This window comes from Hemicordylus capensis, chromosome 12 (assembly GCF_027244095.1).
Source record: "Hemicordylus capensis ecotype Gifberg chromosome 12, rHemCap1.1.pri, whole genome shotgun sequence".
NCBI classification, from domain to species: domain Eukaryota; kingdom Metazoa; phylum Chordata; class Lepidosauria; order Squamata; family Cordylidae; genus Hemicordylus; species Hemicordylus capensis.
The window spans coordinates 16,936,034-16,950,464 of NC_069668.1; the positions used below are offsets into that span (position 1 = coordinate 16,936,034).

At 52.3% G+C, this 14,431-nt stretch overlaps 1 protein-coding gene across 20 annotated transcripts in view; it reads right to left on the reverse strand.

Annotated features, from left to right (window-relative positions):
- The window catches only part of MSI2 (musashi RNA binding protein 2), a 419,652-nt gene that overhangs the window by 116,553 nt on the left and 288,668 nt on the right, over positions 1-14,431 (reverse strand). For all 20 annotated transcript variants that reach the window (XR_008311763.1, XR_008311764.1, XM_053274690.1 and 17 more), the window contains one exon: positions 806-888. Coding sequence is in view for 18 of the 20 variants with exons in the window: in XM_053274690.1 (XP_053130665.1) it covers positions 806-888 (83 nt within the window). In the remaining 2 variants the exon portion in view is untranslated. The remainder of the gene's footprint in view (positions 1-805; positions 889-14,431) is intronic.

A 14,431-nucleotide genomic window follows, 5' to 3' on the forward strand; every position in this document is an offset into this window, starting at 1 on the left:
GTTTCTGAAGGTAAGTGGAACTCTGCCTTGACCGCCTCCTTGCCTAACCTTCACTGGCCAAGAGACACTGATCTCCATCCATCGCAGACAACCCAACACCAGTACACAGGAACACAGGAAGCTGCCATATACTGAGTCTGACCCTTGGTCCATCTAGCTCAGGATTGTCTTCACAGACTGGCAGCGGCTTCTCCAAGGTTGCAGGCAGGAATCTCTCTCAGCCCCATCTTGGAGACGCTGCCAGGGAGGGAACTTGGAACCTAGATGCTCTTCCCAGAGCGGCTCCATTATCCCCTGAGGGGGAATCTCTTGCAGTGCTCACACTTCTAGTCTCCCTTTCATATGCAGCCAGGGTGGACCCTGCTTAGCTACGGGGACAGGTCATGCTTGCGACCACAAGACCAGCTCTCCTCCCAGAGACCAGCTCTCCTCCATGTGCGAAATATTTTGTATATGGCAGCTTCCTATGTTTGTTTGTTTGTTTAATTTGTATACCGCTTGACTCCAAAGGCTCTAGCTGGTTCACAAAAATAAACCCAAGAAAAAGAAAACAAAACCAACTGTTAAAAAGCAGCCATTTAAAAATTTAAAACATTCAGAGATTACTAAAAAGCCTGGCTGAAAACAAATGTGCCTTAAGAGCTCTTTTAAAAGCTGGCAAAGACGTTCAACCAGTTTAAACCATGTTTAGACTGAGCCACCATTGATTTCATGAATCATGTCCCAACCACCCCCTCAAGGACAATAAAGAGAAACCCCGCCACGTCTTCCACAAAAAACTGAGGCACATGCTGAGAAGACTTACCATTTTATTATTGATTTCATGAAAATGGATTTCGCAGACTTTTTCCACCACGTCCTCGTTCTCAAAAGTTACAAAGCCAAACCCTGTTTTGAAATGAAAGAGAAAGAGAACACGTGAATTTCTGCAAAAGATGTTGGGCCTTCTTTGGGGATCCCTCCAAAAGAAATAACTGTCAGGCGCCTTGGATATCCCTGGGCACATATGCATTCACCAATCAACGTGCTTTTTTGGTCAACCTTTTTTTAGGAAAAACTCTTTAAGATTAATATAGATCAAATCAACAAGCGGATTGCAGTACAGTAGTGGAGAAAAGATGGTGTCTGCATTTTGGTCCTCCACACGCTTCTTATACATGAATACAGAGAGTTACTTTCCTAGACCAGGAGACATCAAACATGAAATTAAAAAGGATCTCCATCTCTGCTCCTAGCCTCTCTGCCTGGCCTATGAAGCCCTCCTGACTTTGGGTATGGTGAAACCCCATGGGACTTTCCCCATTATGGGTGTCTCTTTCGGCAGCAAGGGGGTGGATACAAAAGGGCCAGCTCAGAAGGGATAACCATGACTCGTGCACTGCCATTGAGAGGGCAAACGTCTCAATGGTTCCGCAAACACACTGCAGAAGCTCTGATCGTGCCTATTTGGAAACATAGGAAACTGCCATATACTGAGTCAGACCATTGGTCTATCTAGCTCAGTATTGTCTTCACAGACTGGCAGCGGCTTCTCCCAGGTTGCAGGCAGGAATCTCTCTCAGCCCGATCTTGGAGATGCTGCCAGGGAGGGAACTGGGAACCTTCAGCTCTTCCCAGAGCGGCTCCATCCCCTGAGGGGAAGATCTTGCAGTGCTCACACATCAAGTCTCCCATTCAGATGCAACCAGGGCAGACCCTGCTTAGCTAAGGGGTCAAGTCATGCTTGCTACCACAAGACCAGCTCTCCTCTCCTTTGAGAAAAACCAGGAACATCTGCGCCCACTGCAGTCAGTCTGCTGTTTACACGGATGTTTTGCTGCCCCCGGAAAGCACCGGGATAATAAGCGCTGCTTGGATCTCTGCACGTTCCCCGGCTATGCTTCCCACCCGCCGCAGTGGTTCGACTGGATGGGTCAGCCAAGATCCAGAGGCGGGGCTCTGCGTCTTTTCTTCCTGAATGACTTCCTCTAATACCTCATCAGGATATCCTCGGGCCTTGGAGGAACTCGGCTAGGGACGCGGCCAGCCTCTCCTCTGATCACTCTGCTTCAAACGCGGCTTCCGATTCGGGCTTCCGATTTGGGCCACTTTAAGGTCGCCAGATGCCCACTGCCTGCCTGCCTGCCCTGGGCTGTGTTGACCCTCCCAGGTCCTCACTACCCCAGGCACAGCCCAGCCGAAGATAACTTGGCAGCATCTCCCACTCTGCATAAAGGCTCCCACGCATCTCCTTGGAGGGGAGGGGAAGAGGAAAAATCCACCGTCACATTTCTGGCACTCGCTCAATGAAAGCATAAATATAGAAACCCATTAAAGTCAAGTGACAGCTTCCCCAAGTGAACCTATAGCACAGAACCCGGCTCCCAAAATAGCACAGAGAGAAAGAGAGAGAGAGAGACTTGGCAGCCGGGGACAGGGAGAGAAATTCAACACACACGGCAGACACAAATGCCTCGCTCCTTGTGACGACTGTGGCTGGCGGAAGGAGCCACAGAAAGCCAGGCTGCACACTCAAGGCCGTGGCACGTGAGACAAGTCAATAGCAGGCAAAAGGCTGCAGAGGGAGGTTCTGGGGCAAGGCAGGGAACGAGCCACCCCTTTGCAACTCGGTGCTCTTGGTTTACGTGGGGAGGAGGAAGGACTTTGTCAGCTCCAAGAAAAGGGCCACTCTTTGCAACCAACTGCAAGGTCCGGGTTCGGATTCCTGACTTCGTGGTTCGCTCCGCCCAGTCTGATGCTGCGATGAGCACCCAGAAACCTCCCTCTGCATCTAAAGGTCCACATCTGCCAGCCTGCCTGCCCACCCCTTCAGACCCCACCCTCACGAAGCTCAAGGAGGGCGCCGCCTGAGCGGGGGCACTCCAACACCCCACCTCTGAGAAATGCCCTCCAGATGCCACTGGAGGCTTTCTGAGAATGCAAGCATCCATGGCGGGACACCAGCTGCCGAGACAGCGGCCCCCTCTTCTCACAGACACTCTTCTCACACCTATCTGCCTGGTTACAACTCCCAACACAAAGGTTGCCTGGTGCCAGTTCTGTGGCAACTAGGTGGAGGCGGCAGCAGCAGCTTCTCCCCCTCAGAACAAAGACGACTTGTTTGGAGGGCAAACCCTTGATGAATCACAGTCCTCAGTCGCCATGATCTAGCTCCCTCCCCAGAGTGGAGGGGGGACACATCTGGTCTGGGAGCCTTCTGCAGAATTGGGGCGACCAGGCATCGCATATCCCCAGGGGCTCAAGGCCAGAGATCTTCCCCAGCTCCACATGGAGACAGAGAGCAGCGACAGAGCCGGGAACCTTCCGCGAGCCAAGCCGAAGCTCTGCTAGGGACCCCTGTCAATGAACCGGGGAAGCGGCCACACCCCAAGCCAGAGATGCTTGAGACCATCTAGCTGAGTGTCCCTGGCGGCTTCTCCGGGGAAAGTGGGGTGTGCGCACAAAGTTATCTCCTGTGCTGGTTTGTGGCTAAAGAAAGAAAGAGGACTGGCTGGCTGGCAGAAAACGCCGAAAAGAGTGGAGATGAGCAGGAGCCTTTGACCGGCAAACTGGGTTGCCACAAGCGTGCCCCTGATTCCATGGCAATACCATGCACGGAGGAAAGAAAGAGAGAGAGAAAGAGAGACATTTCCCTGCCTCTCTCCCAGCACTGGAAGCAGCAGAGGTCAGCCCATGAAACGGACTGCCAGGAAAATTTAGGGCCGGCAAGAGTGACGGCTTCCCCCACACGGCATACCATTAATCGATGCCCCACCCTCTGCCACGGGACGTGGTGATGGCCACCAGCTTAGATGGCTATACAGGTAGCTTGGACAAATTCACGGAGGAGGAGGAGGTGGAGGTCTAACAGTGGCTACTAGCCTGGTGGCTGTGGGCCAGCTCCAGCCTCAGAGGCAGGATGAGAGGGCCTGCCCTCACCGCTTGCCTGTGGGCTTCCCAGGGGCATCGGGCGGGCCTCTGTGTGAGTGAGGCGGTTGTCCTGGAAAGGCCTTGGGCCTGACCGTAGGGACATGCTGGAGGGCACGGCCTCCTTCCACTCCCTCGGCCGCACCGTCCCTTTGCCCCCCTCCCTGGTGGCCCATTCCCCGCTGGAATCCCGCAATCTGGCTGGCTGAACGTGACCTTTCTAGACCGAGGGGCCCACACTTGGCCCGGCCCTCGGAGAGTCCAGTTCGGCAAGTCGTTAATGGCTTGATTACCAGAAACGTCTCCATCGTTAGGAACTCATTAGCAAAGAAGGCAGCTTTTCGACCCACCACCACCACCTGCCAGCCTCCCGCAGCCACTCAAAGCGGGCGGAAGGGGGTCTTGCTCGGAGACGAGGGGCAGCCGTGCACAACGGCGCCAGAAGGCCAGCCGCAAGCTTAGCTCTTCCCAACTTTCAGAGCGGCCGGAGCCGGTCCTCTCAGGCCCGAGGAGGTCTTGCTCTGTGCAGAGAGAACAGGAGCCGCTCCGTGTAAAGATCTGCACCGTTCCCAACGGCGTCTTGGCCGCTGCTTCGGCAAGAAGCGGGGGGCGGCCCTTGATCTCCTCGACAGGGTTCCAAGCACAAGCCAGCCGTTGGGAGGGGAGAGACGCTGGCATCTTAACTCCTCCAAGTTAACTGATTGCAGGCTGCACAGCAGGCACACCTCGCTTCGCTTAGACAGCCGTCTCACCCAACCATCTGTCTCGAGGAGCAAAATGCGGCACACAAGAGAGTCTTCACGGAGGTACCCGGATTTCTCGGGGTTTCTGTTTGTGGCCAGCCCTCCAGGGAAACGGAAGGCAGAAGCCTTCCTCCTCCATGGCAAGGGACGAGCAAGGAGAGACACACAAACCAGAATTTGGGAAGCCAAGCAGACCATGGGAAAGAGAGACGGGTCCGGCCATCAGATTCCCATAATATTTAGCAGTCCTGTACACAGGCAGGCACTGTCTGTCCAGCACGCGACCCGCAGGTACTGGGCAAAACAGAAACGCAAGCATTCTCCTCGATGGGCTGCACAACTTTGGCACTCCTGCAGATGCGGGACTACAACTCCCATCATCCCTGACTACTGGCGGATTCAGCTGAGGAAGATTAGAGTTTTTGTCCAAGAACAGCTGAGGGGCAGCCCTGGGATAGAAGAACCGAGAGCCAGCGTGGTGTAGTGGTTAGAGTGCTGGACGAGGACCGGGGAGACCCGAGTTCAAATCCCCCTTCAGCCATGAGACTTGCTGGGTGGCTCTGGGCCAGTCACTTCTCTCTCAGCCTAGCCTACTTCACAGGGTTGTTGTGAAAGAGAAACTCAAGTAGGTAGTATACCGCTCTGGACTCCTTGGAGGAAGAGTGGGATATAAATGTAATCATCATCATCATCATCATCCCATTTCCAACACTGCCCAGTCTGGAACCTCTGGAAGCTTCAAAAGCAGAATGCACTGAGAATGGCCATTTCCCCCTTCAGTGCTACTGAACATGGAGGCTCTACCACATGCCAGATGTTGCTAGACGCATCATGCTTTCAAAGCCTGGAACTCTAAAGAGACTGTTTCATCTGGAAGGACCCTTCTGGTCCTGTGCTGTGCTTCAGCAACAGAAAAATATCTGTCCAGCTTCTTAAAAAATACAGATTCAATGCATGCAAAAGCAAATCGGGGGAGGAGAGGGACCCCCTCCCCCAAAACAAAAACCAATATTCCTTTCTCCATGCCCCATTAGTCAGGGTAATGAATACACACTCATTTTTAAATTACCTTAAGCCTTAGAAACCTTTCAGGATTAAACAGACAATTGTTTCTTATGAGTGGTACAAAAGAGTCAACAACAACACCCTACCCCGCCCGGCTGCGCCGAAAAGTGTACGAGGAAGATTAACAGAAAACAAAGGAGGCTGCTTGAAATGGTGACATAAATAGGAAGCCGGTTGTCAAGGAGCGCCCATTTTAAAAATGAAATTATACGGCATCCTCCTGAATGAAGCTATTATTGGAAGCTAACAAGCTCCATTTAAGAGATAAGCGTTTAACAGAGTCAAACTCCCCCTTTCCCTTAATTCAAATGAAGAAAAACTGCGCAGGCATTTGAATAATCCCCTTTGAAAGAAAAATAAAAGGGGAGAAAAACCAAGAAGAAAGGGAGAGGGTGGAATTCGAGGATGAAGGCAAAAGAACCCCCAAAATGTGGCGATCTAAGCCAAGGGAGATCACCGAAGGATACGGGCAGGCGAGAAGGTGCGATCAGGAAACTGAAACTGAAAGGACCGGGGAGACCCGAGTTCAAATCCCCATTCAACCATGAAACTAGCTGGGTGACTCTGGGCCAGTCGCTTCTCTCTCAGCCTAACCTACTTCACAGGGTTGTTGTGAAAGAGAAACTCAAGTATGTAGTACACCGCTCTGGGCTCCTTGGAGGAAGAGCGGGATATAAATGTAATAAATGAATGAATGAATGAATGAATGAATATGAAGGTGGAATCATCATCATTCTGGAAACAGGTGGTCCAAAAACAATCCCACCAAAAGTTGAGTTGAGTCCTCCACCAGGAGAAATTGGGGAGGATTTCTTCAGGTGGTGTCTTCACTTCTCTAGGGACCTGGGATCCCATTGGAGAAGTTGGGAGCTACACTCTATGGTGCTTTGTGATCCACAGGATCGCAAAGGATCACACATGCAGAAGCATCAACCTGTTCCAAGACCCTGCTCCAGAATCACCCACCCACTGGCCAGCATAGCGTAGTGGTTAGAGTGTTGGACTGGGACCGGGAAGACCAGAGTTCAAATTCCCATTCAACCATGAAACACCCTGGGCCAGTCATGTACCTCTCAGCCTAACCTTCCTCAAAGGGTTGTTGTGAGGATAAAGATAACCATGTACACCGCTCTGAGCTCCTCGGAGTAATTTAATGGTTTGATCTTATGGGAAACAGTGGAGAGAGAAAATATCAGTGGTGGTGGGAAAACCGTCTGCAGTGGCTTCAGTCCCGAGTTGGCAACCCTACCAGTGAGCTCAGGGAGGCATGCCTGATTCTCCCTCTCGTTCTTCCGGCACAACAACCCTTTGAGGTTGACAGGCTTGCCAACCCTGCAGGGTAGGCTTGGAGTCTCCAGAAATGCACACCAACGTCCAGAGGGCTCTTGGGAGCAACCCGGAGGTTTTTAGTGGCTTGGTCTTGGGGAAAACACAGGACAAAGTATGCAGGAATTGCTTTGGCCAAGAGTGGAGAAATCATGCACGAAGGAAAGCCTCGTGAAGCTTCGCCACAGAGAAGGGGCGATGAAGCCACCTTCCCCTCGGCATGCCAGATGAAGCCTGCTCCTGTCCCAGGGTGGGGGTGGTGGAAACTCAGCGGCTGGAAACTCAACTCAACTCAATGGTGGAAACTCAACAGTGGAAACTCAACTCAACTCAATGGTGGGAACTCAACGGTGGAAACTCAATGGTGGAAACTCAACTCAACTCAATGGTGGAAACTCAACGGCTTGCTTCTTGATCTCCCACCTCTGAACATCCAAACGCACCTTCTCCCACGAGAGCAACACTCACACCATGGAGCCCCGACATACAAGGCCCATCCATGGACAGGTCCTTCCTTCCAAGGCTGAATTGCCCAGTGTCCCTTGCAAACCTTTTGCTTCTCCCTCCGTATTCCCCACCTGACCCCACCCCTCTCAGGGGGTCTCCAGCTGCCCTCTGCCCCACCCCTGCCCACGGGCCGCTGGACTGTCCAGCGGCCGGGAAGAATCCTTCGCTGGTCAGCTCTGGAGCCTGCCACTGAGAGAGCTCCTCTCTGGAGCCAGCGGCTGAAAGCAGACACGATTAAAACTCTTAAAGGAATGGGTGGGAGCCGTAAATAAAGTTAACAAGGCACGCCGGAGGTGCCAAGCACCAATTGCTCGGGAAAATTATGCTTCTGCATGCAGAGTTCAGGCTGTGTGTATGTGTGTGTGTGCACGCACACCCTCAGAGTTGACTATATTTCATGTTCCCTGCATTGGGGATTCTGAAATACAGCGCTGATGATACCACTGCTGTGAAAAACCTCCAGACTGGACCAAGGAATTGGAGCTGCACAAGGGCAGGCACACACAGAGACTCCAGAAAAGGCGAGTACAAGATCTCGAGGGAAGCTGCCCCACTATTCTAAGGGGCAGGGGCTCTGGGGCAGCTGTAGACTGCACAGGAGCATGTCGGAGCCGAGCAAGAGGACATAGGAACATAGGAAGCTGCCATATACGGAGTCAGGCCCTTGGTCCACCTAGCTCAGTATTGTCTTCACAGACTGGCAGTGCCTTCTCCCAGGTTGCGGGCAGGAGTCTCTCTCCCAGCCCTATCTCGTTGGAGATGCTGCCAGGGAGGGAACTGGGAACCTTCAGCTCTTCCCAGAGCGGCTCCAACCCCTGAGGGGAATATGACCTTCCAGTGCTGACACTTCTAGTCTCCCATCCAAATGCAAACCAGGGCAGACCCTGCTTAGCTAAGTCATGCTTGCTACCACAAGACCAGCTTTCCTCTCCTAAAAAGATCTCAAGTACAGAGCTAGGAAAGATCTTAGGGAATATAGGAAGCTGCCATATACTGAGCCAAACCCTTGGTCCACCTAGCTCAGTATTGGCTTCACAGACTGGCAGCGGCTTCTCCAAGGTTGCAGGCAGGAGTCTCTCTCCCAGCCCTATCTCGCTGGAGATGCTGCCAGGGAGGGTCTGCCCTGGTTGCATATGAAAGGGAGACCAGAAGTGTGAGCACTGGAAGAAACTCCCCCTCAGGGGATAATGGAGCCGCTCTGGGAAGAGCATTGAGGTCCCAAGTTCCCTCCCTGGCAGCATCTCCAACGAGAGAGGGCTGGGAGAGAGACTCCTGCCTGCAACCTTGGAGAAGCCGCTGCCAGTCTGTGAAGACAATACTGAGCTAGACGGACCAAGGGGCTGACTCGGTATATGGCAGCTTCCTATGACTCCTCTGCCAGATAATAATTATGTTGCATTAAACAAAGCCATCAAAACCTCCTGGGTTGCTTCCAAGAGTCACCCGGGGATGGGTGAAAACCAGAGCGTGGGCTACTGATCAGGACTTCCCCGGTTCAAATCTAACCTCTGCCCTGAAATCTCAGCCCTTTAGCTGCAATATGGGGCTAATCAACCGACCTTGCAGGGCAGGATATCAAGACAGCGAAGTGCTTCGAACACTTTAAAGTGCCATACATGATGGTGATGGTCATTTATTAAGAGCCCTTTGGGACCCTGGCAGACACCTTCAGTGGCGCAGTGGAGACATGCTTGACTAACAAGCAGAAGGTTGCCGATTCGATTCCCCGCTGGTATCTCTATTGGGAAGCAGCGGTATAGGAAGGTGCTGAAAGGCATCCTCTCATGCTGCGCAGGAGGCGGCAATGGTCAGCCCCTCCTGTATTCTTCTACCAAAAGAAAACCACAGGGCTCTGTGGGCGCCAGGAGTTGAAATCGACTGGACGGCACACTTTACCTTTACCTGTATTTGGAATCTTAACCGGCTTGCGGTTCAGCCTTTGTGTCAACCCGGCCACAATCATATTTAGTTTTCTTTGCGTGTAAACAGCGGGTTGGGGAGCAGCCTCTATGACGCCCGGTTCCTCCCTCCCCAAACCCACACAATGTGTGGGCATCTCCCCCCCCCCCCCGTAATTATTACACGGCGCCTTGACAGCCTCAGGTGTGAGATGGCTTACTAAGGAACGTTTCCCCTCCTGATTAGGGGGGAAACGTGTGAACAAAGCAGAGCCATATTGATTCACACCAATCTATGCATCGACTGCGCCGAACCGGCTGCAATTCCCGGCAGAGCTTTGCGGCGAGGAGGAATAGGACCGGGCAAGTTGAGAAAACAAATTAAAAGAGTGTCAACTTTTCTCGTGGCTTCCCTCATTATTAACGGGTGGGCCGGGGGCTCGTTTATCAAGGAAGGGAAAAATTTAATTGACGCCGGCTTTAATGTTATGAGGCCCAGCATGTCGAGTCACATTTCTTCATCCCCCCCCCGTCGCAAAAAAGGCATTTTATTCCCGTTTACAGCCGCCAGCTGTCAAAGCTAGCTGAGTAAACAGGCAAGCAGGTGCACGAGAAAGGAACAGTTCCCCGACGACGCTGAAGTGACCGGAGAGCTGGCGGAAGGGAGAGTTTCTCCAAGGCGGCAGGCAGGAGTCTCTCTCAGCCCTAGTCTTGGAGATGCTGCCAGGGAGGGAACTGGGGACCTTCTGCATGCAAGAAGACAGGTGCTCTTCCCAGAGCGGCCCCATTATCTCCTCAGGGGGATATCTATCTTACAGTGCTCACAATTGTATTTTATTTATTTTATTTATTTATTTTTGCATTTTTACACAGCCGTTCGTTAAAAAATAGCCCCAGGGCGGTTTACAAAAGTTAAAAACATACAATAAAAACACAATAAACACATCATGCTCAAAGTATAAAAACATATAAAAACAGGGATAAAACAAGACAACAGATAAAAACACCCTGAAGCAGCAGTAAAGACGATTATGTAAAAGCCTGGGTAAAAAGCCAAGTCTTTACCAGCTTTCTAAAGGCCGTGATGGAATCCGAGGAACGAATGGCCACCGGGAGAGCATTCCAGAGTCTGGGGGCAGCCACAGAGAAGGCCCTGTCCCGAGTGCACGACAGCCGGGCCTCTCTCATTGTCGGCACCCGGAGCAGGGCCCCCTCAGATGTCCTCGTCAGGCGGGCAGCAACCCATGGGAGCAGGCGGTCCCTCAAATACCATTCAAATGCAAGTCTCCCATTCAAATAGTATAGTAGTCTCCCATTCAAATGCAAATCAGGGTGGGCCCTGCTTAGCAAAGGGGAGCGTTCAGGCCGGCTACCCCGAGACCAGCTGGCCTCCTCTTACGAAGGCATCCCAAGGAAGAAAGCTGGTCTCGGGGGAGCAAGCATGAATCTGAGGTCGAGAAAAGGAGGGATGGAGAGCGCCCTGCCCAGAATCAACGCCCGAGGCAACTGCCTCGACCCGCCGAGTGGACAGGCCGGCCCTGTGGGCTGCGAGTGCGAGAGACAAGGAAAACAATAAATTAACCGCAGCGGCGGGAGCAGCCTCTGACATGCAAGAGACAGCTGACGGAGAGCTCTGTCGGACCAGCTATTTATTGCCATTGTGTGTGTGTGTGTGTGTGTGTGTGTGTGTGTGTGGTGGGGGGCGGGGCGTACATTCGCAGATGCACGCCGGATCCTGCTTACAGAAGAACAACAGTTGCATCTGATGGGCAGCTTCCTACTGTGAACAATCACAACTCTGGCTGTCACACACACACACACACAGCCTTGGCCAACGCCAGAAAAGACCAACCTCATTTCATTCCAAAGCTCTCCAGCCGCGGGTCTGTGAATGACATTGTCAAGGGAGAAGACGATGCTTTTCGGTGAGCGGCATGGAGGGGTGTCTGCGAGGGGGCGGGGGGGACGACATGTTAGGAGAGAACGGAGGAGGCTGTTTCTCACGGCAGACACAGGTAAGGCTGCCGCGCGAAAATGTGCAAATGCAGGGCCTGGCAGGAGCAAGCTCTCTCTCGGAACGGCGGTCTCGGCAGACAAGTGCCTTCAAGCGAGAGAACGCCACAAAAAAGGTGCTAGCATTTCAATCCAAACACAGCGGGGGATCCGAGCAGCCGAGGTTACCGGCGCAGCTGGAGGAGAGGGCGAGAGCGCCGTCGTCGTCTCTGGTCCTGGCTCTGAAGAGGACGGATCCGTCCCCCTCCCCTCTCCTAGGTGGCATTTGCGAGAGAGCGCATTCGAAGGCGTCAAGAGGGCTGGCTGGGGAGGGAGGGGGAGCTGAGGACCGCTCAGCCAGCTCCCCAGACTGAGGCCTGGCTCGGGACCGGCTAGAGGCCACCTTCACACACAGGTGTCCAAAGCGAGGAACCGAAAAACTCCCGGCCCAAGCTCTTTTCTCAGCTGAAAGCCATCGCTTCCGCCTGGGCCCCAGAGAAGAATTCACTCTCCTAAGAGATCTCACAAAAAGCACACAGGGCCGTGCACCAGTGCATCAGGACAGCCCCGCTGGATCAGGCCCAAGGAGGCCCATGCAGTCCAGCACCCTGTTTCGCACCGTGGCCCACCGGATGCCGCTGGGGAGCCCACGGGCCAGAGATGAAGGCAGGGCCCTCTCTCCCGCGGTTGCTCCCTTGCAACTGGTATTGAGCAGGATCGTGCCTCTGAGGCTGGAGGTGGCCCATAGCGACCCGACAAACGTGCTGTTTGAAAGGCTGCACATTTAACAAGACACATGCAAGAGATCAGCCGCCAAGGGCGCTCCTGGGCATCCTATTAAGGAAGTGAGAAAGGACCCCTTGCAGTAACGGTTCTCAAACGTGGGTCACCGGATGTTGAGGGACTACAACGTCCATCGTCCCCTGCCACAATGGCTTTTGTGGGAGAGAATGGGAACTGTAGTCCAGCAACATCAAGGGACCCACATTGGAGAACCCTTGCCTTAAAAAGACCCCATTTTGGGATGGCCCACTGAAAATGTCTCCCCCAGGTGCTGGACTAGATGGGACCCTTCTGCCTTTCGGCCAGCTGTTCTTCTATGCTTAACCTTTTGCAGAGGTTAAGCAAAGGTTTGAGACCTTAAGGCAGAGGTGTATCTAGGGTAGGGCAGGCAGGGCACGTGCCCTGGGCGCCACTTGAAGGGGGGCACAATTTTTTTTAAATGAAGTTTTTCTTTAAAAATGGCTACTGAAAACAAAATGGCCACTTCACATGCTCAAATGGCCTCTGCAAGGCCCTAGTATCTGGGAAAAGTCAAATTCTCCATTTATTTCTAAAACCTATGTAATAGTGATGCTACAATGCACAGTAAAGAATTAGACAGGTACTTCTGTTTAGTTTTCCAAGTACACCTCCACATAGTATTTGGGTATTTCATGAACCCCAGCATCCTGAAATTTGTAGTTTTACAGCATTTTTTGGTCTGGCTACATCCACTGCTAAATAGTTTTTGAAATATTAAAAGATTTAAAAGATTTAAAATATTAAAAGAAAAACGAGCTTGACTTGTATATTTGAGCTGATATTATGGTAAAGTTATTGGAAAGATAGGTGTCAGATGTTTGGACAGGGGGCGCAATTTCAATGCTTGCCCTAGGTGCTATTTTCCCTAGATACGCCTCTGCCTTAAGGCGTTCCCTTTCCCCAAAAGGGCCTGGGGTCTGCGAAAGAGACCCAGATTTGCTATCCGAGAATAACTCAATCGTGCGCATGTCAAAAAACTGCAATTCCCAGGAGCCTTTGGGGGGAAGCCAAGTCAGTTAAGCTCGCGCCCACCTGATGCAAGTTTGCACCGCCGTTGAGACAGGCTGTGACTTCTCATCCTTATCTTAGCTAAGATTAAGAATTCCAGCGGGCCTGGGATACCGCTGCCAACCTCGGCGCTGAAGCTCTGAATTCTGATTAGGTGCTGTACTTCACACTGACTGTTTGTACATCACCACTTCTCTCTGCCCAGTGATTGCAATCACAAGCTAGCGGTTGCAGTCACAATTACTGATGTGCCATTACAATGCAGCTCTAGAGAGAAATCAGAAGCGCTTGTCCGAAAGCGTGCCCCTTTAACATGTAAAACGGATTCCCGTGCGAAAAGAGGGGGGAAAACACACACCCAAGACTTGAGATCTTTGCATTTGCCGGACAGGTTGGAGCCGTTTCAGCCGCGGCAGATTCCGAGCGCTTGGTTCAGTTTAAGGAAGATATTCCAAGCTGTGCCTAATGCAGGCAGCATCTCGCCTCCCCCCGATGAATTTTTCATGGCAACAAATCTTCATTAAAGTTTTATTCGATCGGCATTTCGAACCCCAGACCGAGGAACCGGTTAGATCAGGCCGCACAGATCAGAGGAAGCACAGCAAAGCAGAAAGGCTGGTGTGGCCATGCTGTTAATTAACAGAAAGAGCTGAGACAGTCAGATCCTCCGGCAGTGGCACGGAAGGAGAAAGTGGAAGGAAAGTTTGAAATCCTTACCACCTCCTTTTCTGGTCAGGGGAGACTCAACTTGTTTGGGAGAGGCAAAGGCGTGGCTAGGAACATCATTCGGGGAGCGGGGTTTTTGATATACATTTGAGAGCTGCCATCATTAGATGGGCAGGAGTAGGATACCTCTGGGTACCAGGTGCAGGGGAGTGACATCAGGAGAGAGGACCTGCCCCTTTCAACTCCTGCCTGTGGCTTCCAGCAGCATCTGGTGGGCCACTGTGTGAAGCAGGATGCTGGACTAGATGGGCTTCCTTGGGCCTGATCCAGCAGGGCTGTTCTGATGTTCTTAAATGGTGTCAGCTTAGTTACCCGATCAATGAAGCTTGCCTGACATTTTGCAAACTTATTCGGAAAATGGGACCGATTGCTCTTGGAAAATACTTTGGGGTTAGGGAGGTATTTTCCCTACGGGGCTGCACCAGCTTCTGCTGCTTGTGCCTACTATTTCATTTA